The sequence below is a fragment of the Caretta caretta genome, chromosome 1 (assembly GCF_965140235.1).
Source record: "Caretta caretta isolate rCarCar2 chromosome 1, rCarCar1.hap1, whole genome shotgun sequence".
In the NCBI taxonomy this organism is placed as follows: Eukaryota; Metazoa; Chordata; order Testudines; family Cheloniidae; genus Caretta; species Caretta caretta.
Window position 1 is genome coordinate 216,276,793 of NC_134206.1, and position 27,329 is coordinate 216,304,121.

A 27,329-nucleotide genomic window follows, 5' to 3' on the forward strand; every position below is an offset into this window, starting at 1 on the left:
GGAATTTTGCTCTCTAAAATATGATGAGAATCAGGATAACCCAGTCAGATGTTTTCCTGGGCCAGGGAATTGCAGATGAGGTCAAGGAGTATCTAAATGGGCCAAGGGCCCTAGCAATCCCTGTAGTCTTCCAGTACCCAACCAGCAACTCGGAGACAGAAGCTTTCTCTTTCCCCTTTTGTGCGTCTGTCTGCTTTTCTCTTAGGCAAATATAGGATCGGAATTTAATGACAACTTAAGATTTGCGAGCTCCCGCCCACCTAAAATAGACTTTGTTTCTTCCCCCCTGCCCCTCTCTCAAGTTCAGTGGATATTATTTAAGAAACTTTTAAGGAAGAGATTTCTGTAAATTCTCTGTGTAACTTCTGTGCTTCAGCCTCTGGAGAGGTGAAAGAAATGAAGGATGGAATCTACGGTGGGATACCTACGTGGCAGTGGAGGCACCAACTTCTAGATCACTGGGTACAGCTGCACAGCGTTTCTAGCTAGAGACAGATGTAAAAGCAGGAATCGGGCTCTGATTGCTTGGCTGGCAGCACACAGCACGCATCCTAGACTTACCATTAACATCCTCCACAGCACTCCCCTCCTCAACTCTTGCCAGGGAACTTGAGAGACTGGCGTAGACAGCTTGTTAAGGAAGAGCCCTGGCTGGGATGATTTAGTTAGGGATCGGTCCTGCTTTGAGCAGGGGGTTGGACTAGATGACCTCCTGAAGTCTCTTCCAACCCTAGTCTTCTGTAAGAGCTGTGTATTTTTCCCTGGCTGAGGATAAGGAGTGGATAAAGAGAAGAAGATTGAATTGGAGTGGACATTGTCATGGGGCAACTGTGACATGATTTTGCAAACTGGAGGAGCTATGTGGGCATGCTTGTCACTGATGCATGTGGTACCTACCCATGCCCTAAATATGCATTTAGCCCAACTTTAGGCATCTATTGTTCATCTTAGCCCTAAATTATCAAAAATGTACCAATCTTTTTGTGTATAGAAAAAGCTGTGTTTTCCTCCCAGGAGCAGCCAGTCCAATACATTTTATTTGCTATTATACAGACAGAGATATTCCTATGAGGACACTTTAATAGAACCCCCACTTCTTAGTGAGAAGTCTGTAGGTTCAGACTCACTGATGGTACCATTGAAAGAAGACGAGTACCACCGAACAGGGTGCTGTTCACCCATTCTGATATCTGTGAGACAGGCCTGCTCTTAAGCTTATAGGACCGTTAAGTGCTATACGAGAAAGTTTAGAGACACCATTTTGAAGTATGATTCTGGCATATCTGACACAAATATATATTTTGCTTGGGAAAGTGACAGGAAATGTGAAGTGATATAGATTTTTGTAGTTTCATAGAACCACCCATTGTAAAGTTGGAAAAGCCCTATATGATTCCATCTCATTTACCCATGCCCCATCTGAACCATTGCACATCAGACAGAGGTTTGGAGAGGGTGCTTCATTATTTAATGGTTGTACTTCTATGGCACTTTCAGTCAGGATATTGTAGCACTATATGAAGTGACCAAGTGAAAGTAAACATTATTTTTCCTTTAGATTTGTAAAAGTCACCTGTCCAAATATCAAGGCACATCAACAAACCAAATCAAACGTATAATTTTAAATAGATACTAGTATTTTCAAATGCATGGAGGACAGTGCGGTCTCTGGTGTACATGGTGTAATTGTGACACTAACAGACAGTTCAACTAGTGTGTGACCATAACAACATAACAGGAGATATTAAAATGGTGTGACAAAGCTCTGTCCTTGCCTCCATGGGTTCCGTGTTTCCTGGCGGATTTCGCTAGCCTCAGAGGCTCACTGTGACCCTCCATGTAACCCTTCTTTCTCTAGAGATAAGGGTCACAGTCTACTGAGCCATTTTCATCATAAGCCAGCAAGGGAGGTGAGGAGAAGTTATCCTTCTTTGCACAGTCTCTGTTGTCTCCCAGTCTCAGTGATTAATCAGGGGGCAAAGGTGCAAGGGGGGGGGGGGAGCCTGGGCCCACCCTCTACTCCAGGCTCCAGCCCAGGGACCCTAATAGTATCAGCTATGGTAGCTGACCTTTTAGAAACATGATATGTACAATTCCCTGAGCTACTTCCCCCACAACAGCCCTCACTTCCTCAAGCTCCACTTCACCCTTACCTCAGGGCTTCTTTCCTTGTGCCTGATATGGTGTGTACTCCTCAGTCTCTCCAACAGCGCAACTTCCTTCCACAGCTCCTGAGATGCACACCCACCTGACTGACTGGGCGGCTTTTAACTAGTTTCAGCCAGCCCCTGATTGGCTTCAGGTGTCCCAATCAACCTAGCATTCTCCCTGCCTTCTGGAAAGTTCTTAATTGGCCCCAGGTGTCTTAATTGACCTGGAGCAGCTTCCATTTCACTTAACCTGGTACCAGGGATTTGTTTAGCCTGGAGCTAATATATCTATCTCCCACTACTTTTCTATAAATCGGTGACACTGGTCGTGGCACTAGTTAACTCGAGTGGGTGGAAGACCACGAGTGTCGAGGAAGCCCCCCCGCTCTGGGCCCAGGCTAGCCTGAACACTTCTCCCTCCTGAAAGCTGCTGTGTTGTACCTTCTGATTGCGTTGTTTTGTTGCATAGTTGTTTTGTTTCTTTGGTAATTCTGTAAGCGTTACCAATAAACTTTCTTTCTGTTTCAAAAAAAACAAACAAAACAAAACAAAAAAAAAACCTGGTACCAGGGATTTGTTTAGCCTGGAGCTAATATATCTATCTCCCACTACTTTTCTATAAATCGGTGACACTGGTCGTGGCACTAGTTAACTCGAGTGGGTGGAAGACCACGAGTGTCGAGGAAGCCCCCCCGCTCTGGGCCCAGGCTAGCCTGAACACTTCTCCCTCCTGAAAGCTGCTGTGTTATACCTTCTGATTGCGTTGTTTTGTTGCATAGTTGTTTTGTTTCCTTTGGTAATTTTGTAAGCGTTACCAATAAACTTTCTTTCTGTTTCAAAAAAAAAAAAAAAACACTTCTCCCTCCTGAAGGCTGCTGTGTTATACCTTGTGTTTGCTTTTGTTTTGTTGCATAGTTTTGATTTATCCTTTTTGGTGATTCTTTGTAAGTGTTACACAAATAAAATTCTTTTCTGCTTCAAAAAAAACCAACTACTTTTCTATAGCCATCTGGCCTTGTCCCGTCACAATGGTAAACAGGGCCATTCCTCGTAGATCATTGTCAAAGCCGTATTAAGAAGTCTTAAATCTTTAACATGTTTGCCTGTATTATTAGAGAATCAAGACTAGAAGCTAAGTGTATTTGTCTGTGTTTACCTATATCTTGTTAGAAGTTTAACCATGTGATCTAATTAGCTTGTAGATGCTAAAATCCTATTCCCGTCTCTTAATGATTCATTACTGTATTCTATTGACTCAAAAATCAAAGATGCAAGATGCTATAGGACATAATAACATTACTTATATTGTCTTCAGCTTAATTATCTGATATAATGAATTGTTTTAGTAATTTGAATAGTTATTGCTTAATGTATTTTCTGAGAAAGGACCCACTGAATAGAGATCAAACTGTCTGCTTGCTTTCATCAAAGCCCATGTGGTGGGATTACCTGTCAGCACCCAGATTGCTTCAGATATAAAGAAAGCTTCAGGCCTGATCCTTTTTATATCAGGTTTACTTAAACTTTGACAGAGAAGGTCTAAGCCACAAGACTGAGGTCTCCAGATTTACTCTGGATTTACCCTGGAATTCTCATGGAAGAACTTGAACAAACTCTACATCTGAAACGTCTATTGGACTGTAACCTTTTAAATTGATTCCAGAAAGACTTTTACAAATCAGCAGTCTCACCATCTCTGCTATGAAACTGACCTAAGGACTTTACACACATTTGTATGTATATTGATCTCTTAACTATATATAACTCTCTTTTATTAATACATCTTAGATTTAGTTAATAAGGATTGGCTGTAAGGGTGTATTTGGGTAAGGTCAATGGTCTTTTGGAATTGGTAGAACTTTAATTATGGTGAATAAGGTTTTCGATAACCCTTCGATAACCCTAGATTTGATTGGGTATGGGTCCTGCTTTTGAGCAGGGGGTTGGACTAGATGACCTCCTGAGGTCCCTTCCAACCCTGATATTCTATGATTCTATGATTCACTATATTAGCATTGGCTGTCTATATGGGAGCCAAAGGTTGGATTGCTTAAAGGGGATTGTATTTGACTTCTCCAATGTGGTGTCACAGAAGTTGTTTTGTTACTGGCTTGCTGAATCTAATTATAGAATAAACCACCAGTTTTAGGGATTGTCTACTCTATTCCTTGCTGTTTGCCCTGAGTAAGCATTCTCAGTGTGACCCTTCCAGGCACCACAACCATAGTAATATATCTGTATAATAAAGGAACACAACTAAGTGATCAGGCAGCTGCATTCTGCACTATCTTAAGTTTGAGTGGTCTTCGAGTGTTGTCACAAGTTGAGCACATTACAGCAATCTAGTTATTATCCTTATTTCGACTTGTAAAACTGCAAAGGTTATTATGAGCATGAAATAATCCAGGACATTTTGAACTCCAGCCACAGTATATGATTCTGATTTCCTGTAGCAATATTTGTAATGGTTTTCTATACTCTTTGTAAAGAATGGCTTTTTGTTGCTAATGTATAACTATATCTATACAATAACAAGCTGGCTGTCTGAAATAGAAGAAACGTTGTACAAGTATCAGATGAGTAAAATCACCAAGGAGAAATAGGATAAAGGCCTAGTTTACACTACAGAGTTAGGATGACACAAGGTGGCTTACGTCAACCTAATTATGTCAGTGTCTACACTAGAATGCTGCTTCTGCTGAAGTAAGTTGCCTGCTACACCAACATAATAACTCTACCTCAACTAGAGGTGTTGTGCTTCGGTCGGTGTTGTTAGAGCAGCGCAGTGTCCATGTAGACACTGAGTTATTTACATCACCTGTTGTCTGTCAGACCTGAGTAGGGCTGACAACTGGAGCTACCGCCACCCTGGTGCTGACAGCCTGAGCTGTCACCAAGCACTAGCTGGAGCTGATCAGGCCACACACCCGTTCCAAGTGCACTTTAACCAGAAACCTAAATTTGGAATTTAGAATGTGGGAATTTAAGACTCACCCTTTGGTACCCCTCGCTGCCAAAGATCCCAGGTGAACTCACCCGTTGGCGCCAAGTGGATGTTTGGAGGCGAGAGGCCCCGATGATGGTCGCCTAGAGTCCTACTGCGGTGGCCAAACTGTTAGGGGAATAAACAATTAGCCCTTGCTCTCACCAATTTAGGTGCTTGATTCGACTCTAGGATCCCACGAACTTCTAAATTCTGAGTCTAATCTATATATGCGTCTTTTATTAGTTAACAGAAATACAGCTCGAGCTGGGTGCCTCAGGAGAGGGACCCCGCCCCTCAGAAATTGCAAGCAATTATACCCTTTACAGTTGGTAACACCGCCCTCGCCCATGTCCAAAGTCCAGCCCCCCAATTTGAGTAGGGGTCTCTGCTCTTTTCCATTGGACAGTTCTGTTGCTGAGTGGACAGTCCGTTGCCAGGTGCCGGATTTGCTCCAGGAGACAGTCAGTCCTACTCCTTGCATTCTATTTTATCTTCGATGATAACAGGCAGTCTCTCCTGGTTTTGTAGCTGCTTCTTCAGCATTCCTCTCAGGTCATCTTGACCTCGGCCTTAGGCTTCAACTACTTTAATCACTTATGCTAAGTTAGTAACTTATGCTAAGTTATAAGAACAAACTTATTGAACATTCATATAAAATAGCATATAAGCACTTTTTTATAACAATAACTCCACCTCAATAGAGGTGTTGTGCTTAGGTCGGTGTCGTTAGAGCAGCGCAGTGTCCATGTAGACACTGAGTTATTTACATCACCTGTTGTCTGTCAGCCCTGAGTAGGGCTGACAGCTGAAGCTCCCCCCACCCTGGTGCTGACAGCCCGAGCTGTCACCAGGCACTAGCTGGAGCTGTCAGCACCCGGGCCAGGGGGAGGGCTCCAGCTGTGAGCCTGGCCCCTGGCTGACAGCTTGGGCTGTCAGCACTGGAGCGGGGGGCGAGAGGGGGGGGGAGAGGCTGACAGTTGAGGCTGTCAGCCCCAGGGCTGCTGAACTGCAGCTGTCAGTGTCCCACAATCCCCTACCTCAGTCAGTGGAACCACTCCTAGTCAGGGCATGTCCCACCGACAGATGGGACATAGTGTGGACGTGAACCCACCACTTTAATTACTGTGTTGGCTGTACATTGACTTCACTTAAGTTGACTTAATTTTGTAGTGTAGGCAAGCCTTTAGTTTATGGTTGTCTGAGGGAAATAACTGAAGTGTGATGAAATTTAGAAAAAAATTATTTCAAGTTGGAACTCAGGATTTATTTTTAACTTTTTTGTAAAATTGAGATCTGTGATATTTTAGAATTGTCTCTCAAAGAGACAAGCCTCATCACTTCAATTACAATATTTAAAGCTAGAAAAAGCTCTGGTGGATCTCCTATTCAGAAGAATTATGCCCCAGGGTTCTGGTCACAAGATATAACCCAACCCATTTTATCTCCAGTTTCTCCGGTTCCATGCTATGCCTGAAGTTCCCAGTTTCAATCTGGCGTCTGTTACACATTTCAGAACTGCACTGATGGATTTTGTGTTCTCTCTGGTGCATGGCAGTGGTATTTTGATGCTGACAGTAGCTTATTTTTGCAAGTGACTTCCTAAGACTCTTTCCAGTTATTGTCTTGATTTTCATAACTGAACCTTAGTGTGGAGGGAAAGAAACAAGAAGTTCTGGTGTAGCATATAATAGAACGCCGATTTTAATCCCCACTCTGAAAATTCTGAAAAAAAGTATAAAAACCTCACAAGAAAACAAAATACACTGAGTATATGTCCCATCATACTGATGGAGCCAGTGTTCCTTCTGGTGATGTTTCTTTATCTCAGTTGGACAGCTGCTTTCTCACAGATCCATAAGTGCTCCTGTGAGCAGTCATCTTTATACATTTTCCTGTCATATAGGGATGCACATTGATTGTATCCACATCCGCGGTCCCTGAAATAGATGTTTTAGAAATAGATTAACATTGTTTGTGTTTAGTAATTTTGAATATTTGTTCATTATTGTATAGATCTGTGTTAATGGTGACATAAATCGTATCATAAGAGGAATGGGAACTGCCCCTTTAAGAATAGGGTGAAGGCACCGTGAGTGAGCTGCTACAGAAGCTAGTATTCACTGTGTGCTGCTGCTGCTGCTCCTGGAAAAGGACGGTGGCCTGTAGCTGGGCACTGGGGAGGTCTCTGTCTGCAAAAAGCTCCTTACGCAAAAGATTGGAAACCCAGAGCAAACAATGGTCTCTTTAAAAAATGACTCTAGTGGTTAAGGGTGTAGCACACAGACTGTCATCCTAGAAAATGAGGCATCGTTTTACTGTGTCCTGACATGTGCGTTCTATGCGTGTGTTCAGGACCCTCGTGTCTTCGCCAGTTTCCCTAGGGGGTAAATAATGCACAGCTGCCCTACAACTGGTGTGGATTACTGCCCCTTCCTGCCAGCTCAGCTGTGCCAGCCAGTGCTCCGCATGGCCAGTGCCAAGTCTCCAGCCTTGTTTGCCCACTCCCGCCCTGCCCTGTGCAGAACGGAGATTAGCAGCTCACAAAGGCTGTTATTGCCCCTGTGCGTCTCTGTCAGAACACAGGTAGGCAGCACAGGAGAGTAAGGGGGCACCTTATGCTTCTCTCCTGCAGGGGTCCTGGAATGGGCCACAATCAGGCCCTAAATATTCATTACCAATCAGTTCTCTGTGCTGAAAAAGCTGAGCCGTCCTCCCAATGCCAGCCGTTCCTTTCAGATTTACATGATAATCCAAACCAGTAATAGTCTCTAGTCTGTCTTGGAGGTACATGATTCTGTGAGGAAATCACAACAACATTACTTAAATAAAGAACTCATATTCTTACCTTTAAAAAACCCCACTAATGTATATTAGTGATGGGAGAGAACTCCCAGCCAAAGCTATGGCGTCCACCCTTCCTGATGTGATGATATATCCCGGATTTGTATTACAGGACTGTTCAAGTGTCTCAGATTATTGAAATGTTGCAGGACAGATATAAAAGTCACCATTGAAGTGAGTCAGATTTTTAAAAGGTATTTATGCAGATAAGCACCGAGTGGGATTTTTCTAAAGTGCCTAACACCCATTAAAATCAATGGGAGATAGATGCCTGGGTGCTTTAGAAAATCTCATTAGGTGTTTATCTACATCTTTAGGTGCATAAACACCTTTACAAATCTGCCCTAACGGCCACATTTTTAAAGGTATTTAGGCATAACTATGCTCAGCTTTGCAACACCTAACTAATTTAGGAGCCTAATCCTCATTTTCAAAAGTGACTTGGGCACTTCGGAGCCTAAATGTGTTTGAAAATGAGATATCGTTTCCTAATCAGTTCAGCATTGCAAAGTTGAGCACATAAGCAGCTAAATACCTTTAAATATGTGGGCCTAAATGCCTTTGGTAATCTTGGAATAAAAGAATATTTGAACTAAATGCAAAGATGGACAATTTCTATGAACTCATGTCTTAATCTTTTAGAAATCTGACAGATTCTGACATATGATACAACATATAATAGTTGGGAAAACTGACAAGAAATCTTTATGATAAATATTATTTCTAGTTTCATAAAACGACAGAAATTAGAGTTAGAAAACCTGCTACCTTGTCCACGCACCAATGCAAGGTGGATTTCTTTATTTTGTAATTTAGAAAATGCTTCCATATAAAGTCTCTGAATTCATGTGCTCCAGTTAGTAGAACATGTGACTTTTAAACAAAAAGTCAAAAACAATAGAACTCTATGCCCAATCCAGTTATAAACTTTAGACCAAACAACTGAACTCCAATTCCAATAAGCAACAGCCTGAAGAAAGGCATGGGATCAGCTCCATGCCCTAAAGATCCACAAATTATGTTTTTTTTGTAGCAGCACAGGAAGTGAATTCCAGACTCCAGGTTCCTTCACTAGAATGCCCTGTCTCTCCATCCCCAGGCATTTGAACTTAGCAGTGGTTAATTCTACCTACTCAGCTGGCCTCAGTTGCTTTGTGACAGTCCATGGCAGAAGAAGTTAGCTACCAGGGAGCTTGGACAAAACCCGCATAGGGCTTTAGACAGCAAATCCGAATCATCCCTTGCATTGCATACGGCAGCTAGAAGTACAGCTGTTTCTGGAAGTTGTCTGAGCAATAACAGAGCTTTGGTGGACTTCTGCTATTGATTCTGCCTTGCTGCTCCTCAGTGCATGTTGTCTTTATCCCACGCTCCCAGCTCTCAACCTATGCTTGGCTCCCGGCCCTGATTAACTGTCTTCGGTTTAAGATGATTGCTGATCTCAGTGAAAGACAGTGGCCCAACCTGACCCAGACTCTTGCCTCACACACTCAATCTGGTAATAGTATCTGACTGTGTGCTTTTGAGCTGGCCTGGCCCCGGATTGATCTCTGACCTTCAGCCCCAGTATTGAGTAGCTCACTCCAGGCCCACAGGCCACCCATGACTTGGCCTGACAATAGGGGCCTAATTCCCAATTGTCCTGTGCCTTCTGTTGTCATTTACATGGGTGTAAACATCTACCAGATCAGATTGCTAACATTTTATGTCGACTTTACCACATTGTAAATGAAGAAGTGAATCCTGCTCTCTCTCTGCCCATCTGATGTGGAAGTGTGGAAATCCTGCCCTTGAACCCCTCTAGCAGCCAGAAGAGCAGGACAAGTGTTATCCACATAGAACTGATCAACCTACTCCTTAAAGCACCCAGAAGGCAGTGCTCTGTGTGGAAAACCCATTGTTCATAACCACAGCAGGATCTGAGAGACTCACATCTACTCTTTGCTTTAAAAATATCCTATGGTGGTAAGTTCCACAAGCTATTTATCCAGTGTCTGACAAAGGCACTGTGCACTGCAATGTACCACACCCTGTAGATAGGAGGCAATAGAGCTATAGTAACCAAACTGCATTTTCTGTCTTGGGTGGCTTATGAGAAATTTACATCCAGATAAAATAAAAGAGGCTTGGGTAGGAGCTCTACCAGCTTCTCCATGTCTTGTAGCATGAGAAGGGTTGAATTCTGTAAGGAACAGAATTTTCGACTCTGCTTCCAGGACCTTTTCTCTCTTGAAATGTAGAAGCAGGTGTCACCTCCCATCCATTGCCAGTTTGCAGGGCAGAGTGTACAATTTGGTCCTAAAAAAGAGAGAGAAATTGTCTTTGTTTCTCATCCTAAGCAGTTCAATTTAGAATACAAGGGCTACTGCCATTGACTGGAAAGATGCACATAGAAGTTGCAGAGCTGTCATGTATATGGCACTGATCCTCCACGGGCCAAGCCCGGGATTATCACTAGCCTGTGTGAAATGATCTGCTGAGTCTCAGTTCTTTTAAAGTATGATACGATCTCCATGGAGAAGGGCTGGATTTTGCATTGCTGAAGAGGTAGAAACTGTGTTGAACCCAGCAGCAGAGAACGTTGTTATATCAGGAATCACCAGATCGAGCTTCTACACATAGTCTTACAAGTTCTGCTCCTCAGCATGAGAGCAGTGTGCAGTCTCTGAAGAGATGCTGTATTGTTGTTAGGTTTCAGAGTAACAGCTGTGCTAGTCTATATTTGCAAAAAGAAAAGGAGTACTTGTGGCACCTTAGAGACTAACCAATTTATTTGAGCATAAGCTTTCATGAGCTACAGCTCACTTCATCGGATGCATACTGTGGAAAATACAGAAGATGTTTTATACACACAAACCATGAAAAAATGGGTGTTTATCACTACAACAGGTTTTCTCTCCCCCCACCCTACTCTCCTGCTGGTAATAGCTTATCTAAAGTGATCACTCTCCTTACATTTTTTCATGGTTTGTGTGTATAAAAACATCTTCTGTATTTTCCACAGTATGCATCTGATGAAGTGAGCTGTAGCTCACGAAAGCTTATGTTCAAATAAATTGGTTAGTCTCTAAGGTGCCACAAGTACTCCTTTTCTTTTTGCAAATATAGACTAGCACAGCTGTTACTCTGAAACCTAACAACAATACAGCATCTCTTCAGAGACTGCACACTGCTCTCATGCTGAGGAGCAGAACTTGTAAGACTGAGAGCAGTGTGCAGTCTCTGAAGAGATGCTGTATTGTTGTTAGGTTTCAGAGTAACAGCTGTGCTAGTCTATATTTGCAAAAAGAAAAGGAGTACTTGTGGCACCTTAGAGACTAACCAATTTATTTGAACATAAGCTTTCGTGAGCTACAGCTCACTTCATCAGATGTATACTGTGGAAAATACAGAAGATGTTTTTATACACACAAACCATGAAAAAATGTAAGGAGAGTGATCACTTTAGATAAGCTATTACCAGCAGGAGAGTAGGGTGGGGGGAGAGAAAACCTGTTGTAGTGATAAACACCCATTTTTTCATGGTTTGTGTGTATAAAACATCTTCTGTATTTTCCACAGTATGCATCCGATGAAGTGAGCTGTAGCTCATGAAAGCTTATGCTCAAATAAATTGGTTAGTCTCTAAGGTGCCACAAGTACTCCTTTTCTTTTTGTTGTTAGGTTTGAGATTCAGGTTCTTTTTTATAAAGCTGTTACAAGCAGCAAGAGAATTTGCTCTTTCCCTTAATCTTTGTAACTACCGTTTATTTCTGGGACAGAGTTGCCTGCTGGGACCCAGACATTAATGTGTGGGCTGAGATTCCTGAAAGCAAGGATTGCCTGTATGCTGTTTGTGACCACCTCTGTTCCAGGTGTATCTAGTGTAAAGAAACCACTTGCACTAAGAATACCCAGACTCCTCATGATTAATTTCTCTTCCAATGGAAAACTGACCCTACCAGGCCCTGAAATCTGCTGTGACTCAGCAAAGAGGCTTTTTTTTTTAGTGAACAATCTTGCAGTGGCCAGAGAATGAGAATGGGGATGGAGACAGTATGAACTACCAGGATCAAGACTTTTTCCATCTTAATTGATAACATTATTATGAATCTGAATGTCCTTTATGTAAGGCCCCTTTAGACCACTCTGACAACGTAATGGTGCTTTAAAGGGAGTGTAAATGGCTCCCATAGCAGTGTAAAGGAGAATCTGCTCCTATACTATCTTTAAAGGATAGTTCATACATAACATACCTAAGGCAAAAATCACAAAAGCAAGGTGGTTAAAAGTCAGGGCATCTAACAGGGCATATCCTCTACTCCAGTGGTTCTCAAACTTTTTTTTTCACAGACCACTTGAAATTTGCAGAGGCTCCACTAATTAGGTGAGTGGCCCTTCGTTCTCTTGTGTGTGGCTGCCCAGGCGCGCACCTTAGAGGGAAGTATCTGTGGACCACCTGAATGGAGCTCGCAGACCACTGATGGTCCGCAGACCACAGTTTGAGAACCTCTGCTCTATGCCTCAACCTAGGAACACACATCCTACTAGAGCAACCACCATACAATGCAGAATACACACTGTCATCTGAACTCTGCCCCAGTGGGGACACCAGACTTACAGAATAGCCCTCCCAAAATCTCTACACCCACAAACAGACCTGACTTTCCAAAAGCACTGTCCCAATTATTCCTTCTGCACAGTTCTGGAAAAACCACACTAACTCAATGTTCACATAAGGGCTGTTCCACAGAGATCCTTCTCTTTATGAAAGTAGCGTCTGCTTTGCTGAAGACCTTCCTTCCATAGATGATGCTAGATTAGAAAAGCCCATTCATGCTCTGTGTTAAGTTCCAGTTTCAGAGAGAGGGGACATTACTGGAGGCATGTGAAAATTTCTTGCTCTTCCAATATGATCAAAACCAGTGCTGGTGAAAATGAAACTCCATTGTCCTTTTCAAAAACAAAATGTGTTCATGTTTTCCACTGGTGAACCATTGTGCTTAAGGATCTATTTATAAAATGATTATCAATCCCTCTTCCCCAGTCTCAGACCACTGGTAGCCTTAGGCACTAGAGCCAGGGTCAGAAATAAATCACTTTTCCCATCTCCCTGAGATTCTGGGCATCACAATGAAAGACTCTGATGATCTTTCCAGCTCTGCTTATTTTTCTAGTGTTTTGCAAGCAACTCGTGTACTCCACCCTTGAGGTTCCATAGTGAATCCACGTTAGAAGCCAATCAATATTGCTCCTTAATTAGCCAAAGAGGGCAGTGCAAAGTAGAGCTAACCAAACCATTTTTTTTTAGATGAGGGACTGAACAAAAATATCTGAAAAAAATGGTAAGTTTCCAATCAGAGGTGGGTTTTTTTCATTTTCTTGCTGAAATGAAAAATTGAAAAAAATTTCCTTGATGTTAAATGAAACCACATTTAAAAATGAAACTATTCATTTAGAAATGGAATGTTGTTAGTTTAGAAAAATATCAACGCAATGGAAAAAATTTGCTAAAGAGTCAGTTTGGGGTTGAACAAAATGTTTCCTTCATCCCACAATGTTTTGTTTCCAGACATTTTTAAAGGACTAGATTGAGAAAATGGCCAGAGGAGGAGGCCCTCTTAGAACCCTTACCTCGGCAGGTAGGGCATTCATTTGGAGGGGATATTTGGGTTTCCTTCGCCGATGCATTGATATGAACCTCTATCTCCTCTATCCCAGGAGAGTGAGCTAGAGGCTATTCTTGGATGAGGTTCTCTTAGTCTATTTTGTGGAAGCCATTCCACTTTGTATAAATAATTTAAAAATATTTGGAGCAGGGACATCATCACAGGTGAGGGCCCTAGCACCTAAACTGTAATCATTCTCCCAGTCATGCTCTGCTTTTGTGAATCACTCTGCTTTTGTGAATGGCACCTAAATTCTTGTGTTTATCTAGCCTGATTTTTTTATTTTATTTTTTTTTGCCAAAACAATTTGGGAAATACCTGTCCAGTCCTCTTATACTTTCTGGACAGATATAAATAAATAAAAATAAACTTTTTTATTTGACTTTTTCATTTTTTTCGTTATTTTTTAGTTTGTCTGACTTCAACCTAAGTTGACGAGTAGTTTTGGACACCCCTTTGATGATTTACTATTCAAAAAAAAAAAAAAAAAAAAACAGTTGCCCAGCTCTATTGCTGAGTGATATAAAGCATTCCTGCTTCTCCAGACTCTGAACATGCTGCTTCTTTCACACTTCATGACCCAGTCTTAGAGGAACTGAATGAAAGTTGATCCTTAATCTTCCAAGCTGTTATACAGACCACTAAGCAACATCACTAGTGGACAGTTACCATCTGATACTGTTTTATGGCCCATGTGAAATCAGTCAGATAGTACCAGTTCAGTTACTAGGAGGAAGGTGTCAGCATCACAAAAGCACAATAATAACTGGCATTAATTATTTGCTTTCTTAGCCATTTGAACAGAGAAAACAAGGGCTGAATGGCTCATGAAGGAGGAATTCCCTTGTACCTCACCTCTCTGCTAATTGCATACAATTAGTGATCGTCCTTTTCAGTGCAGGTATAGAGGTCATTTAATGGGGTGTAATTGGAAGAGAATAGGTGAAATTGTACAACCATTGCCCAACCTGTATCTATTCTGGAATAAAGGACAGGAGTCCATTTGCATAACAATCCTATTTACCATTATTCTTATTTTTTTCTTCCCCTTTCAGACACAAATTGTCTTTCATGTCTTGCAGCCTTTTTGAGGAACTTGTTTGCAGAGTTTCCTGGTTTTGCTTGAGGTTTCCAATCTGTTTCTGGAAGTCACTGGAAACCTGAAAAACTGAAATTCACAAAAAGCATTTTGTATTCTTATAATTTATGAATAAAAATTATTCCTGTCTTTGTCCTCTTTTAATTTTTGTATCCGGGGGTAGCCGTGTTAGTCTGTATCCACAAAAACAACAAGGAGTCTGGTGCCAGTCATCTGTTTTTTTTTAAATTTTTGGTTATTCTATTCGTCTGGTTTAAATTTTGTGCCTTGTTTTGGGTAGTAACCTTTAGTATTGGCATTACAGGTTTAGTGTAATTTTTCTATTTTAAAATAAATTTTAAATAAAATGAGCTGGCTTTTTAATGAGATACAAAGCCTTTCACCTTTTTGTCACCAATTGATATCCAGCGCAGGTCAATAGTAACTGAAAAACATCCCCACCTTATAAGTGTTCAGTGTGAAATGAATTAGTGGATGTCACCCAGTTCCTCATGGGACTGGTTTCCATATCACAAAAAAGAGCATCATAACTTGGTGTCACCAAAAGGCTTCCCTTTGGCAATTTAAGTAGAGAGGTTAAGGAGTGAGTGGGCTCCAGAAATTGTCACTTGCAGCAATAACACTACTCTGGAGCTCAACCAAGGTAAAGTACATTAATGGGTGATAAGAACAGGAGGACTAGTGGCACCTTAGAGACTAACCAATTTATTTGAGCATGAGCTTTCAGGAGCTACAGCTGAAACACGGCTGCTACTCTGAAACCTGTCCTTAAGGGGTGATAGTGTGTCTGGGAAGCTTGCATTACCACTGCTCATGCTGTACCTGTGCGATGGTTAAATCAACAACTTCAGACTACAGGGGATGGATAGATACCTGTATCAAATTCACCAAATAAAAAAGTATTGATACTTACACACAATCCCCAGGGCTAATAGCCCTACCAGCAATGCCAAGCACAATGTGAGGAAAGTCAGGGCAGCCAGACGCCATGTGGGGGATGAAGTGGGGCGCCCTGCAGAAACAGCAGAAAAAAGTCCAGACCAGTAATATATATAATTGGTGCTTTAGTGGGGCCAATTTCACAATGCTGAAAACAATTATAAACCAAATCCAAACCAGCTGGGAGGAAGAATTTAATCAGAAAAAAATTGAACGATAATTGGGAATCTTTAAACAACACCTTACTAGATGTCCCCAATGCCATAAGCCCACAATTGAGGAAGAAGGCTGTGCTAAGTTTTAAAAAAAAAACTAGTTTAGAGTAGAATTAAAGGCAGCTGTAAAAAATAATAATAATTAAATACATAGCAAATGGAATAAAGGGGAATTAATATAAATCAGAAATTAGGAATTGTAGAAAATTGATAAGGAAAGTCAAAGGATATCTAGGGCAGCAGAAATAAGAACAATAAGAAGGAGTTTTTTAAATATATTAGGAACAAAAAGAATCCTGACAATGGTATTGGTCCATTGATAGATGGATATGATAGAATTACCAATAATAATGCAAAAAAGGCAGACATGCTAATATATATTTCTGTGCTGTATTTGGGGGGAAAGCAGATGATGCCGTCTCATCATATAGTGAGTACACTCTTTCCCATTCCATTTGTATCTCTGGAGAATGTTAAACAGAAACTGGTGTGACTGCTGATGGAATACTATGTCCAGTTCTGGTGCTCACAGTTCAAGAAGAATGTTGATAAATTGGAGAGGGTTCAGAGAAGAGCCATGAGAATAATTAAAGGATTAGAAAACATGTCTTATAGTTATAGAATCAAGGAGCAAAATCTCTTTATTTTAACTAAGGGGTGACTTGATTATAATCTATAAGTACCTCCATGGGGAACAAGTATTTAATAATGGACTCTTTAATCTTTCAGAGAGAGGTATAACACGATCCAAAGCCTGAAAGTTGAAGCTAGACAAATTCAGACTGGGAATAAAGTGTAAATTTTTAATGGTGAGAGTAATTAACTGTTGGAACAATTTACCTAGGGGTGTGGTGGATACTCCATCACTGACAATTTTTAAGTGAAGATTGGATGTTTTTCCAAAGCCGTGTCTACACTAGCGAGCTTATGTCTGTGCCGATGCAGCTGCGCCATTGCAAGATTGATCGTGTAGCTGCTCTATGCCAAGGGGAGAGTGCTCTCCTGTCAACTTAATAAAAACACCTCCATCAGTGGTGGTAACTATGTCAGCGGGAGAATCTCTCCCGCTGACATAGCACTGTGCACACTACCACTTATGCTGGCAAAACTTATGTTGCTCAGGGAGTGGTTTTTTCACACTCCTGAACGACATAAGTCATAGCGTAGACATGGCCTAAAAGATTTGTTCTAGGAATTATTTTTGGAAAGTTCTATGGCCTGTGCTATGTAAGAGGTCAGACTAGATGCAAGAGGTCAGACTAGATGCTCATAATGGTCCTATCTGGCCTTGGAATCTATGAAAACTAATAATGAATTCAGTGACTAAAAGCTCTGCATTCTGGAAATGCCTTATTTTGCTGCTTTGTTCTTCTTCCTTCCTTCCTTCCTTCCTTCCTTCCTTCTTGGTTCCCACATACCCACAAAGACACTGAGCCAGCTTCTGATAGGGCAGACTCAGAAATGGTGAAAGGTCTGCTTGGAAAGGGCTGCAGCTACACAAGTTTCCAACAGACTCTCTTCCACTGCAAGGGCTACAGATGGTCAGCACAGACCCTTGTTGGCCTTTACACAGGGCTTCCCTTGCAGAAGCCTAACCTGATCCTGTATTGTTCTTCCGCCATTGTACCCTATCTGTTAAAACTTATCCCATGACTTCTTTCTGCCAGAGAGACCTGCCTCCTCTGCAGTTTCTTCCCCCAGCTGAGCTCCCTCAGTCTACTTTTAAAGCCTAGCTAGCTCTGCCTCTTCTGGGCAGGAGACAATTAGTTAATCACTCCCAGGTGTGAAGCTGACTAACTAGGGTTCTTTCCCTTACTTTACAGAGGATGGGGATGCTCTGGCACCGGCTCAACACCCTAAGCCAGCCCCCAGGTATCCTGGCCTGACTCCAGAAGAAAATTTTGGAGTTCTTTTGGCTGAAGCTGCACTGGGTCTCTGTGGTGGTCCTGAGTCTCCTCCTGGGAGAGGGTGGACAGGACCTGCCCTGCCTTCGCAGTAAGGTCCATGTCTACCACCTTCAGGCCCTGCAGAGACTTCTTTATGGTGCAGGTACCGCAGTGTAGAGTTTTCTGGTGCACGCCTTCCTCCACCATCTCTGAGGGCTCTGATACAACCTTCAGCTCTTCTACCTCCATCTGAGGGGTCTTCTGCAAGACCTGTCTGAGTTGCCGGTCTTCTACTGGGACATCCTCAGGACCTGGAAGCTGGACTTGATGACCAGGTCCATGGTGGCCGCTAAGAAGGAGGACCTCTTTGCAGAGCCTCTGCTATACAACCCCCAGCTCAGTGTGCAGGTGGCGGAGTCCCCCTTGGTGAGCCAGAAGTTGGTCCTGACAGGTATCACCAGAATCGGGGAGACCTCCTGGAGTAAAACAATTGGACCCCTGTCGCTTGGCCAGCACATGGGGCTCTCCATCCCTCAAGTTCGACGGTGTATAAGAGCAGCCATACGAGGTCAGTCCAAAGGTCCATCTAGCCCAGTATCCTGTCTTCCAACAGTGGCAATGCCAGCAGCCCCAGAGGGAATGAACAGAACAGGTAATCATCAAGTGATCCATCCCCGGCTGCCCATTCCCAGCGTCTGGCAAACAGAGGCTAAGGACACTATCCCTGACCATCCTGGATAATAGCCTTTGATGGACCTGTGCTCCATGAATTTATCTAGTTCTTTTTTTAACCCTGTTATAGTCTTGGCCTTCACAAAATCCCCTGGCAAAGAGTTCCACAGGTTAACTCTGCATTGCGTGAAGAAATACTTCCTTCTGTATACACCAGGAGGTGAGGGCAGCCTTACTGCCTGTCTCTCAGGCCTTCCTCGAGTGGGTTATTCAGGAGGGTTCTCCCTGCCTGCCCTTCCCCCCAGCTCTCTGGACCTCTCCATCAGGCCCCTGTCCTGTGACCCTCCCCCTCATCCCCCCCGACCACTCCCTCCTCACCAGATGAGCTGGCTGCACAACTTGCAGCAGGTCCATCTCTGAACTGTTGCACTGCCCTCCTCAAAAGATGCTGCAAAGAATGTGGCTACAATCAATGTGTGTCCAGAGAGCACTGAGAAACCTGTGTGCCTTCTTACAACACGTTCCTGGGGGCAGACTATTATGTCTTCTTCTGAAATCTTTGACACTGGTCAGTGTCAGAAACAGGATTTCTTTCTTTGCCTGTCAGCCCAGGTTCTGGGCACTTTTGAATACTTAAATGGCCCAGATCCTTAACTCTGCTGTGACCCCTATGCACAGCACCTCTGGGACACTGTGGCATAGCTGGCACAGGAGGGTAACACCAGTGTAATAGCTCTGATGCTAACTTCCTTCCCTATGGCTGGTGTAAACCGGTGGCTCCAGAAAAGAAGACACTACTGGGGTTTCCCTGAACCGGTGATCCCCAACTGCTCCTCCTCCAATGACCATTTATGGTCACGAGCACCTGCAGCAAAGTTGGAACAGCCTTCAGAGTGCTCTAACTGATACCAGAGGACTGGCTTAGAGCACAATTGGCCCAGGATTGGGGATAGAACAAAGATGGTTTCCAGACATTCTTGCACATTCCCCTACTGAATCATGCTGTGTGCTCCTCTGCCTGAACCAGGAATCGGGGCCTGTAACACACTGATGCCGTCTGGTGATTGCTACTTTCCTAAAAATGACAAAACTGCTAAATAATCTGGCATTTATCTGAATGTAAAGGCAAAATAACCTACCACCTTCCCTACCGAGATACAGCCCCAAGCTGGAGCCTGACAGCATCACAAGTGGTCTCTGACAGATAAGGAAAAAAGGAAGTGGTTTCAGTTTGATTCACTCGGGATCTGAGGTTTCCCTAGCTGAATGCAAGCCCTTCTGCAGAGATCAGCCTGGGCCTCTGAGGTCCAAACTGGTCAGGGAGCCAGAGCAAACAAAAGTTCTGTCTGGAGAGTTTTGTATTTAACTAATCTCTCATTCATTGTTTCAGAAAAAGGCTCCGTGAAACAGAGTTTGTGTTTTGAGCCTTTTTTTTCTTCTTCTTGCATTTACAAATATTCCCATGGTCTCTTTTTTAAAAGGACCTTTGACTATTTAAAGTACTTCCCTCTTCTCTGGCTCTGTTCACCCTCTCGCATGGAGACATCACAAACGCTCTATACTGTGAAAGTGAGTTATCATTTGTCACCAAATGTTACAACCTCCCATGAGAAGGAAGCAGGTCAAAAATGAAAGAGAACTAAGATCCTATTTCCCCCATAGACCAGAGTTTGACAACTATAAAATCCTAATCTAGGGCAATATCCTGCCATTGTTGATTCTGCCAAAATCCCCATGGATGGCACAATATTCCTCTAGACTCTCAAACTCTACTCTAGAACCTGATCCCACAAACACTACCTTGCACACTGGTCACTCCCATGGGTAGTCCCATTCAAGTCAATAGGATTACTCATGGTAGAAAGTGCTCTCAGCAGTTAGTGTTTGCAGGGATCCTTACATTATACAAATATTCAGGGGAGGGACAACATCTCCCTCCATGCTTTGAACTGCACAGTGCATGCTTCTGCGCTTCTGTTAATTAATAATGACAATAAAACAAAAGGAGAAATTCACCACTGGTGTAACTCTACTGACAGTCATGGATTTAGAGGAGTGAATTTGGCCCATTCTGCCTAAGATTAGGTTGACAGTACTTCCCAGTCCAGCTAATTTAAGCACAATAACCAAAAAAGCTCCTTAGAGATTGTACCTTTTTCCTCAGGAGCGGCAGGTTTTGGGATATTTTCCAGTGCATAAGGTTTATTAAATTCCAGATCCGCATATGTTATTTCCTCTGTCATAGGCTGGTGAAGAGGGAAGCTTATATTTCAAGTCAAAAAGTTAAGGCACATTCAAGGTTCTGCAGCAGATGAGCGAGGAACAATATCTGTCATTTTAGAGAGGGCTCCTTTTTAATGCATTGGTAGATACAAATGATGCAACCCGGATGTCAGAGCAGAGTGGCCCAGAACTTCCTATGACAGGATGTTACAAAAGAGAAATGTTCCCTTTTGACTGAGGAACAGTTCCCCTCTCTTTCTTCCTCTGCCTCCCTTCTCACCCATCTACCCACCACTTATTTCTCTTTGCAACATCTGTCTGTGTAAATTCTGTGCTTTGGTTTTTAAAGAGGCAACTTGTTTCTGCAGAACTGCAGGGTCAGGATTCATATGTGGGGATGAATACAGGATTTTCACAGCATTATGGTCATGTTCTGTTATGATCAGATGCATGTCATAGGGGTTAGCACTCTGCACAGTCCAGCAGCAGGCTTGGGATCAATTCTCAGTCCTTGTCGCTTGCCACAGGGTGCTGAGAGTGCTCCAGAGACTAGGTTCTGTCCCCAGGAGTTAGAGTTCAATGTGACCATGCAGAAGCCCAAGTCCAGGTATTTGGGCCCAGATCCTTGGCTGGTATAAATCAGTGTATTGATAATTGATTTATAGTCCAATGTACATCATCTGGCACCTGGTTTCTACCAGCTCAGGTCAGAAAGAGCAAGGAGTGCTCCAGGGATCGGGGCCAATGCCTGGGAACCACTGCTTGTGCTCTGATATGTGAGACTTCAGCTTTATTAACATTCCTGGAATCTTGCTTGTCTAGGCCTAAGGGGATAGTCTTTGACACAAGGAAAAGTTCAGGCAAAGGGACAGGTTTTGAGGCTGCACAAGAAGGTAAAAGGAGGATGCAACATGTGTGCTGGCTTTTGTGTCTCCTCCATAAGGGCCAGCAAAAATTGTAGACTCTGCACTCTTCTCAGTGCAGTGACTGCTCCTTTCTAGCACACCCTGTAGTGTAAGGCTCTGAAAGGGGACAGGAAGGAGGGAAGGAACTGGCTAGCCTTGGAAGACAGTGCATGCTGCACCCTCCTAGCAGACAGAGCACCAGGTGTGTTATTTGGTGCACCAGAGAGATCCACTGTATTTCTGTGGGCCACAGGGATTCCCACTGCTCCTGACCATACAGCATTAGGGCAAGTTTTGTGACAGCCAGAGCAACTGAGACACAGAAACAGACTCCCCTGGGGAGGTGGTCAAGTACTCAGTGATACTGAGAGATTCCAGAGAGTTTAAATTAGATGTGGGAATGCAGATGTGGGACGTACACCATTGTGAAATGAAACAAGGGCTACAACATGTGGATCAGGAGCAGATTGTAAATTATGTCACAATCTGAGTTGCTAACAGAAATAGGACTGATTCTCATTTACAGTAGGACCACCTTACACCACTCTGGCAGTGTAAAGGATCTTTAAGTGAGTGTGGATGAAATTTACACCTACTTTAAGATGTCTTTGCACTTTCAGATTGGTGTAAACCAGCCTTCGGGTGACTGAGAATCAGGCCATAATATGGGGTTTGTTTTGTTTCTCCCTCCAATTAACTGAAAAATATTATAGACATTAACATTTTCATCATCTCAGTTGTTAGAAACATAGAGAAGGAAAATTAAATTTAAATTATCCAAATGTTAACCTGTGTTCCAATAGAGCCCAATTCTACAAATGCTTTGCACAATATTATCTTTACTCAAATGAATAGCCCAGGTGAATTACTGATGTGCTTAAGTGTTTGCAAGTACAGGTAATTCATTTGGACTGATCAAAGAAGAAAACACTCTCTGAAATTATTTTAGTTATTAACCAAAATTCCAAGTGTCCCAACCTTTAAATTCGTGTTTAAATTAGTGTTTAAATTTGGCAGAGAATTCCGTCTCTCTCCCTGCAGATAGGGGGTTTTTCCAGGCTGCACAGTTCTCTGCCTACACTTCCCAGCAAGCCAGATGACCTACACAGCCAGTGTCTGTGGTTTGTTTTGTGCTCCCTGACAGTTAATCAAAAAAAGGGGGCATGACCTATGCTGAGGTTCCACCCAAATCAGGGGCCCCATGACAGTCATCCTTTGTGAGCAGAGAACTCTGCCCCTCTTGTAGCTCTTGACTCACATTTACACTGCCACTCACATCCATATTTCCTCTGTCCAAGTAAGAAGAGAGTTAATCTTCTCTGGGAAAGCATCCAACAGTAATTTTCTCCAAGAGGAATTCACTCCAGCAGACATTGTTGTTTCCTTAAAGAAGTGATGCTTAAAAAATTAAGCAAGTTACAGATGAGAAAATATAGACAATATGAGATATTATGCAGGACACTGTCCAGATTCTTATACCTCACCTATCCCTGTGGTATGTGAACATCTAACAAAGTAGCTTCAGTGATGAGTTGCATTATCACCAAAATGTCACTTTGGAGAATAAAAAGTAAACTTCTATAGGAGAAGAAGTTAGTTCCCTCTTTAGCACTTACCTCTTCTGCTTGTAGCACAAGCAACTTTGCTTCTCTCTCTTCCTATCAGCAACATGGCTAGTGACAGCCACTTGGGAAGAAAGAATCTGCATTGAGAGACCTTTCAGAGATATAGGCCAATTCTCTTTCTGAGCACAGGTGATGCAATTAACAGAGTGGGATCAACAGTGGGAGTTATCACTATACCACCAACATAAGGGTGTGGTGTTTATTTTATTTATTTTATTTATCTATCCACTTCAGGACACTGCCCTCCAGCAGTGCCCACTACTCCAGACTTACCCCCTTCCGGGGAGGTTAACAGCAGGTCTGGGGACTCGCACCTGCCTCAGTGGCCAACCTCAACCCAAAGTCTAGCCCCCTTTGCCAGAGTGCCCCTGAATTTCAGTGATCACCACTATGAGGCAGCCCCTTGGGGACTGTTGCAGACAGGCATAATTTAGAGAATGTCCGAGGCTGCTATAAATTACACTAAGGAATAGGCCAGCCCGATTGACCTCAGAATCAGCACATGTGGCTTCAGCTCTCCTTTATCCCCTCCTTTCTCAGCTGCACTGAATAGAGCTTTGGCACAACTGAGGATCTGGCCCCTTCTATTTACTTTGTGGTTTTTCTCTTTACTCTCTAGTGGAGGCAAAATAAACTTTGCTTTTATTGAAAATAAATATGGCTCCACTTCTCCTCCCACAGGGACTGGTGCAAATGAGGACTAACCCCACTGAATTCAATTCAATTAGATTGCTAGAAAGACAGAACACAGTCAAGTTCCTGGAAGTGGTTATAGTAAGTGTCAGTGGACACTGCCTTTCCTGGGCACTCCAAAGAAAAGGAAGTTCACTTTAAATGTCAGAGGAGGCTGGTTTGGGAATGAGGGAACAGAATAGACCCAAAGAGTGGCAATGCCCTCCTCAAAAGATGCTTCAAAGAAGCTGGCTGCAATCAGTGTATGTCCAGAGAGCACTGAAAGATCTGTGTGTCTGCTTACAACATCCTCCTGGGGCCTGACTTTGAAATCTTCCTCTAAAGCCTTCGACATTGGTCAGTATCAGAAACAGGATTTCTTTGTTTATCTTTGTTTTTCCAGCCAAGGTTCTGGGCACTTTACAATCCTTAAATGGCCCAGATCCTTAACTGTGCTATGACCCCTATGCACAGCACCTCTGGGACACAGCGGCATAGCCGGCCCAGGAGGATCATACCTGTGTATTTGCTCTGGTGCTAACTCTCCTCCTTATGGCTGGTATAAAATAGTGGCTCCAGAAAAGAAGGCACAGCTGGGGCTTTCCTGAACTTAGGTGATCCCTAGCTGCTCCAATGGTCATTTATGATCACTAGCAACTGGAGCAAGTTGGAGCAGCCTTCAGACTGCTCTAATTGGTACCAGAGGACTGGACTGAAGCACAGCTGGCCCAGGATCAGGAATAACACAAAGGTGGCTTAAAGCTACTTTGCACATTCCCCTCCTGAATCATGCTGTGTGCTCCTCTGCCTCAGCCAGGAATCAGGGCTGAGAACACACTGATGCCGTTTGGTGATTGCTACTTTCAGAAAAATGGCAAAACTGCTAAATAATCTGACATGTATTTGAATGTAAAGATGAAAAAACCTTCCACCTTTCCTACCAAGCTACAGCCCCCAGCTTGAGCCTGAAGGCAAAACGCTTTGTCCTCTTTGACAGTTAACCAGAAAAGGGAAGTAGTTTTCTATTTCAATTACTCTGCTGCAGAGAACAGCACGGGGGCTCTGTGGTTGAATTGGTCAGGAGGCCACAGCAAACCAATTTCCTGATTTGTACGTGTTTTGATTAAATAAACTCTCATTCATTGTTTTGGGAAAAGGTTCCACGAACTGGGGTTTGGCTTTTGAGGGTTTTTTCTTCCGCTTTCTAATGTCACCTTGGTCTCTTTTTTAAAATGCAGCTTTGACTGTTTAAAGTGTTTCCCTCTTCTCTGGCTGTGTTCACCCCCTCACATGGAGACAACACAAACACTCTGCTCCAGAAACTCGAGTTATAATTTGTCACCAAATGTTACAATCTCCCATGAGAAAGATGCAACCTGGAGCAGGTTAACCATGAAAGCAAACAAAGATCTTCTCCTTCCCATGGACCAGAGTTTGAGAATTTTAAAATCCTAATCTAGGCTGCATCGTGCCATGGATGATTCTGCAGAAATGATTATGAACTGATGACACAGTATCTTCTCTAGCGTGTCAAACTGTTCTCTAGAGCCTGATCCCAAAAACACTTATTACCTGGCATACTGCTCATTCCTATGGGTAATCTATCCAAGTGAATAGGACTACTCATGGCAAAATGTATTCCTCTCAGCCGTTAGTGTTTCCAGGATTGGTTCCCTACATAAGAAAATCTTCAGGGTAGAGACAGCATCTCCCTCACGCTTTGAACACCAATGTGCATGCTTCCACACTTCTGTTAATTAATAATGACAATAAAACAGGACAAATTCACCACTGGTGTGACTCTACCAAGAGAAGTGTTAGAGGATCAAATTTGGCCCACTCTGCCTAAGATTAGGTTGAGAGCGCTTCCCAGCCCAGCTACTTTTAGCACAATAACTAAAAAGCCCCATAGAGATTGTACCTTTTTCCTCAGGAGCGTCAGGCTTTGGGACATTTTCCAGTGCATACGATTTATTAAATTCCAGATTCGCATATGTTATTTCCTCTGTCATAGCTGGTGAAGAGGGAAGCTTATATTTCAAATCAAACAGTTATAGCATGTTTCAGGTTCTGCAGCTTTTGAGCAAGGAGCAAGATCTGCTGTTTTAGAGAGGGCTCCTTTTTTAATGCATTGGTAGATACAAATGATGCAACCTGGATATCAGAGCAGAGTGGCCCAGAACTTCCTCTGACAGGATGTTACAAAAGAGAAATGTTCCCCTTTGACTGAGGAATTGTTCCCCTCTCTTTCTTCCTCTACCTCCCTTCTGGCTCATCTGCCCTCCACTTATTTCTCTTTGCAAAATCTGAAGAAAACACAGCCCTTCGGCAGAGAATTCCATCTCTCTCCCTGCAGATAGGGGGTTTTCCAGACTGCACAGTTCTCTGCCTATACTTCCCAGCAAGCCAGATGGCCTACACAGCCAGTGTCTGTGGTTTGCTTTGTACTCCCTGACAGTTAAGCAAAAAAAGGGGGCATGACCTATGCTGAGGTTCCACCCAAATTAGGGGCCTCTTGACAGTCACCATTTGTGAGCTGAGAACTCTGCCCCTCTTGTAGCTCTTGACTCACATTTACACTGCCACTCACATCCATATTTCCTCTTTCCAGTAAGAAGAGAGTTAACCTTCTCTGAGAAAGCATCTAACAGTAATTTTCTCCTAGAGGAATTCACTCCAGCAGGCATTATGGTTTCCTTAAAGAAGTGAGGTTTAAAATATCCAGCAAGTTACAGATGAGAAAATATAGACAATATGAGATATTATGCAGGACACTGTCCAGGTTCTTATACCTCATCTATCCCCGAGAACCTAACAAAGTAGCTTCAGTGAGGATTTGCAACATCATCAAAACTTCAGTTTGGAGAACAAAAAGTAAACTATGTGTAGGAGAAGAAGTTAGTTCCTTCTTCAGCACTTACCTCTTCTGCTTGAAGCACAAGCATCTTGCTTCTCTCTTCCTTCAGCAGCCAGGCTAGTGACAGCCATCTGGGAACAAAGTCTCTGGATTCAGAGCTTTCAGAGGTATAGGCCAATTCTCTTTCTGGGCACAGGTGATGCAATTAACAGAGTGGGACCAACACTGGGAGTTATCACTATCCCACCAACATAAGGGTGTGGTGTTTATTTTATTTAGTTAGTTATTTAGTTGGGTGATCATACAATAACTTTACTGAAGTCACTGGGAAAGTGAAATGATGAAGTTATTTATATACAAACAGATATTAAGATGAGGAAGTTGGAGTTACATGATACTTTAAAGTGCATGTCTGCTCTAAAGGGATGAAATCCAACTCCCTTTCCCAGGGCTGGTCTGTCTCTGCAGGGTGAACAGGACAAAAAATCAACAACTTGTTTCTATTCCTAAGGCCAAGAGCATGGCTTTAAATATCCACAGGAAGCAGGTGCATTCCGTAAGAAGATGTCTTTTTATATTCACCTTTCAAAGTAAAACTGCGCTTTTGGAAA

The 27,329-nt window shown here is 42.9% G+C and overlaps 1 protein-coding gene across 6 annotated transcripts; it reads right to left on the reverse strand.

Annotated features, from left to right (window-relative positions):
• Positions 1-5,358: 5,358 nt before the first annotated feature.
• Positions 5,359-26,012, reverse strand: LOC125623195 (C-type lectin domain family 12 member B). Of its 6 annotated transcripts, none has more exons than XM_048822206.2 (7): positions 25,783-26,012; positions 22,841-22,962; positions 15,638-15,736; positions 14,650-14,793; positions 10,121-10,275; positions 7,812-7,930; positions 5,359-7,073 (listed from the first exon to the last, which is right to left on the reverse strand). In XM_048822206.2, the coding sequence occupies exons 2-7, from the start codon at positions 22,893-22,895 to the stop codon at positions 6,956-6,958; spliced, it is 690 nt and encodes a 229-aa protein (XP_048678163.1). In that variant the 5' UTR covers positions 22,896-22,962; positions 25,783-26,012; the 3' UTR covers positions 5,359-6,955. The 6 variants fall into 6 exon arrangements, with proteins under 6 accessions (XP_048678163.1, XP_048678153.1, XP_074976377.1 ...); XM_048822196.2 differs by having other exon boundaries at positions 22,823-22,962; XM_075120276.1 differs by having other exon boundaries at positions 22,823-22,947; positions 25,783-25,858.
• Between the last annotated feature and the right edge of the window lie 1,317 nt (positions 26,013-27,329).

Bases quoted from the DNA above. Each gene is read 5' to 3' on its own strand.
- LOC125623195 (XM_048822186.2), bottom strand. From the start codon at position 25,873: ATGACAGAGGAAATAACATATGCGAATCTGGAATTTAATAAATCGTAT. The intron at 15,737-25,782 runs GTACAATCTCTA...CTGTTTCTGCAG, and splicing joins TGACGCTCCTGAGGAAAAAG to GGCGCCCCACTTCATCCCCC. The intron at 14,794-15,637 runs GTAAGTATCAAT...TGTGAATTTCAG, and splicing joins ATTAGCCCTGGGGATTGTGT to TTTTTCAGGTTTCCAGTGAC.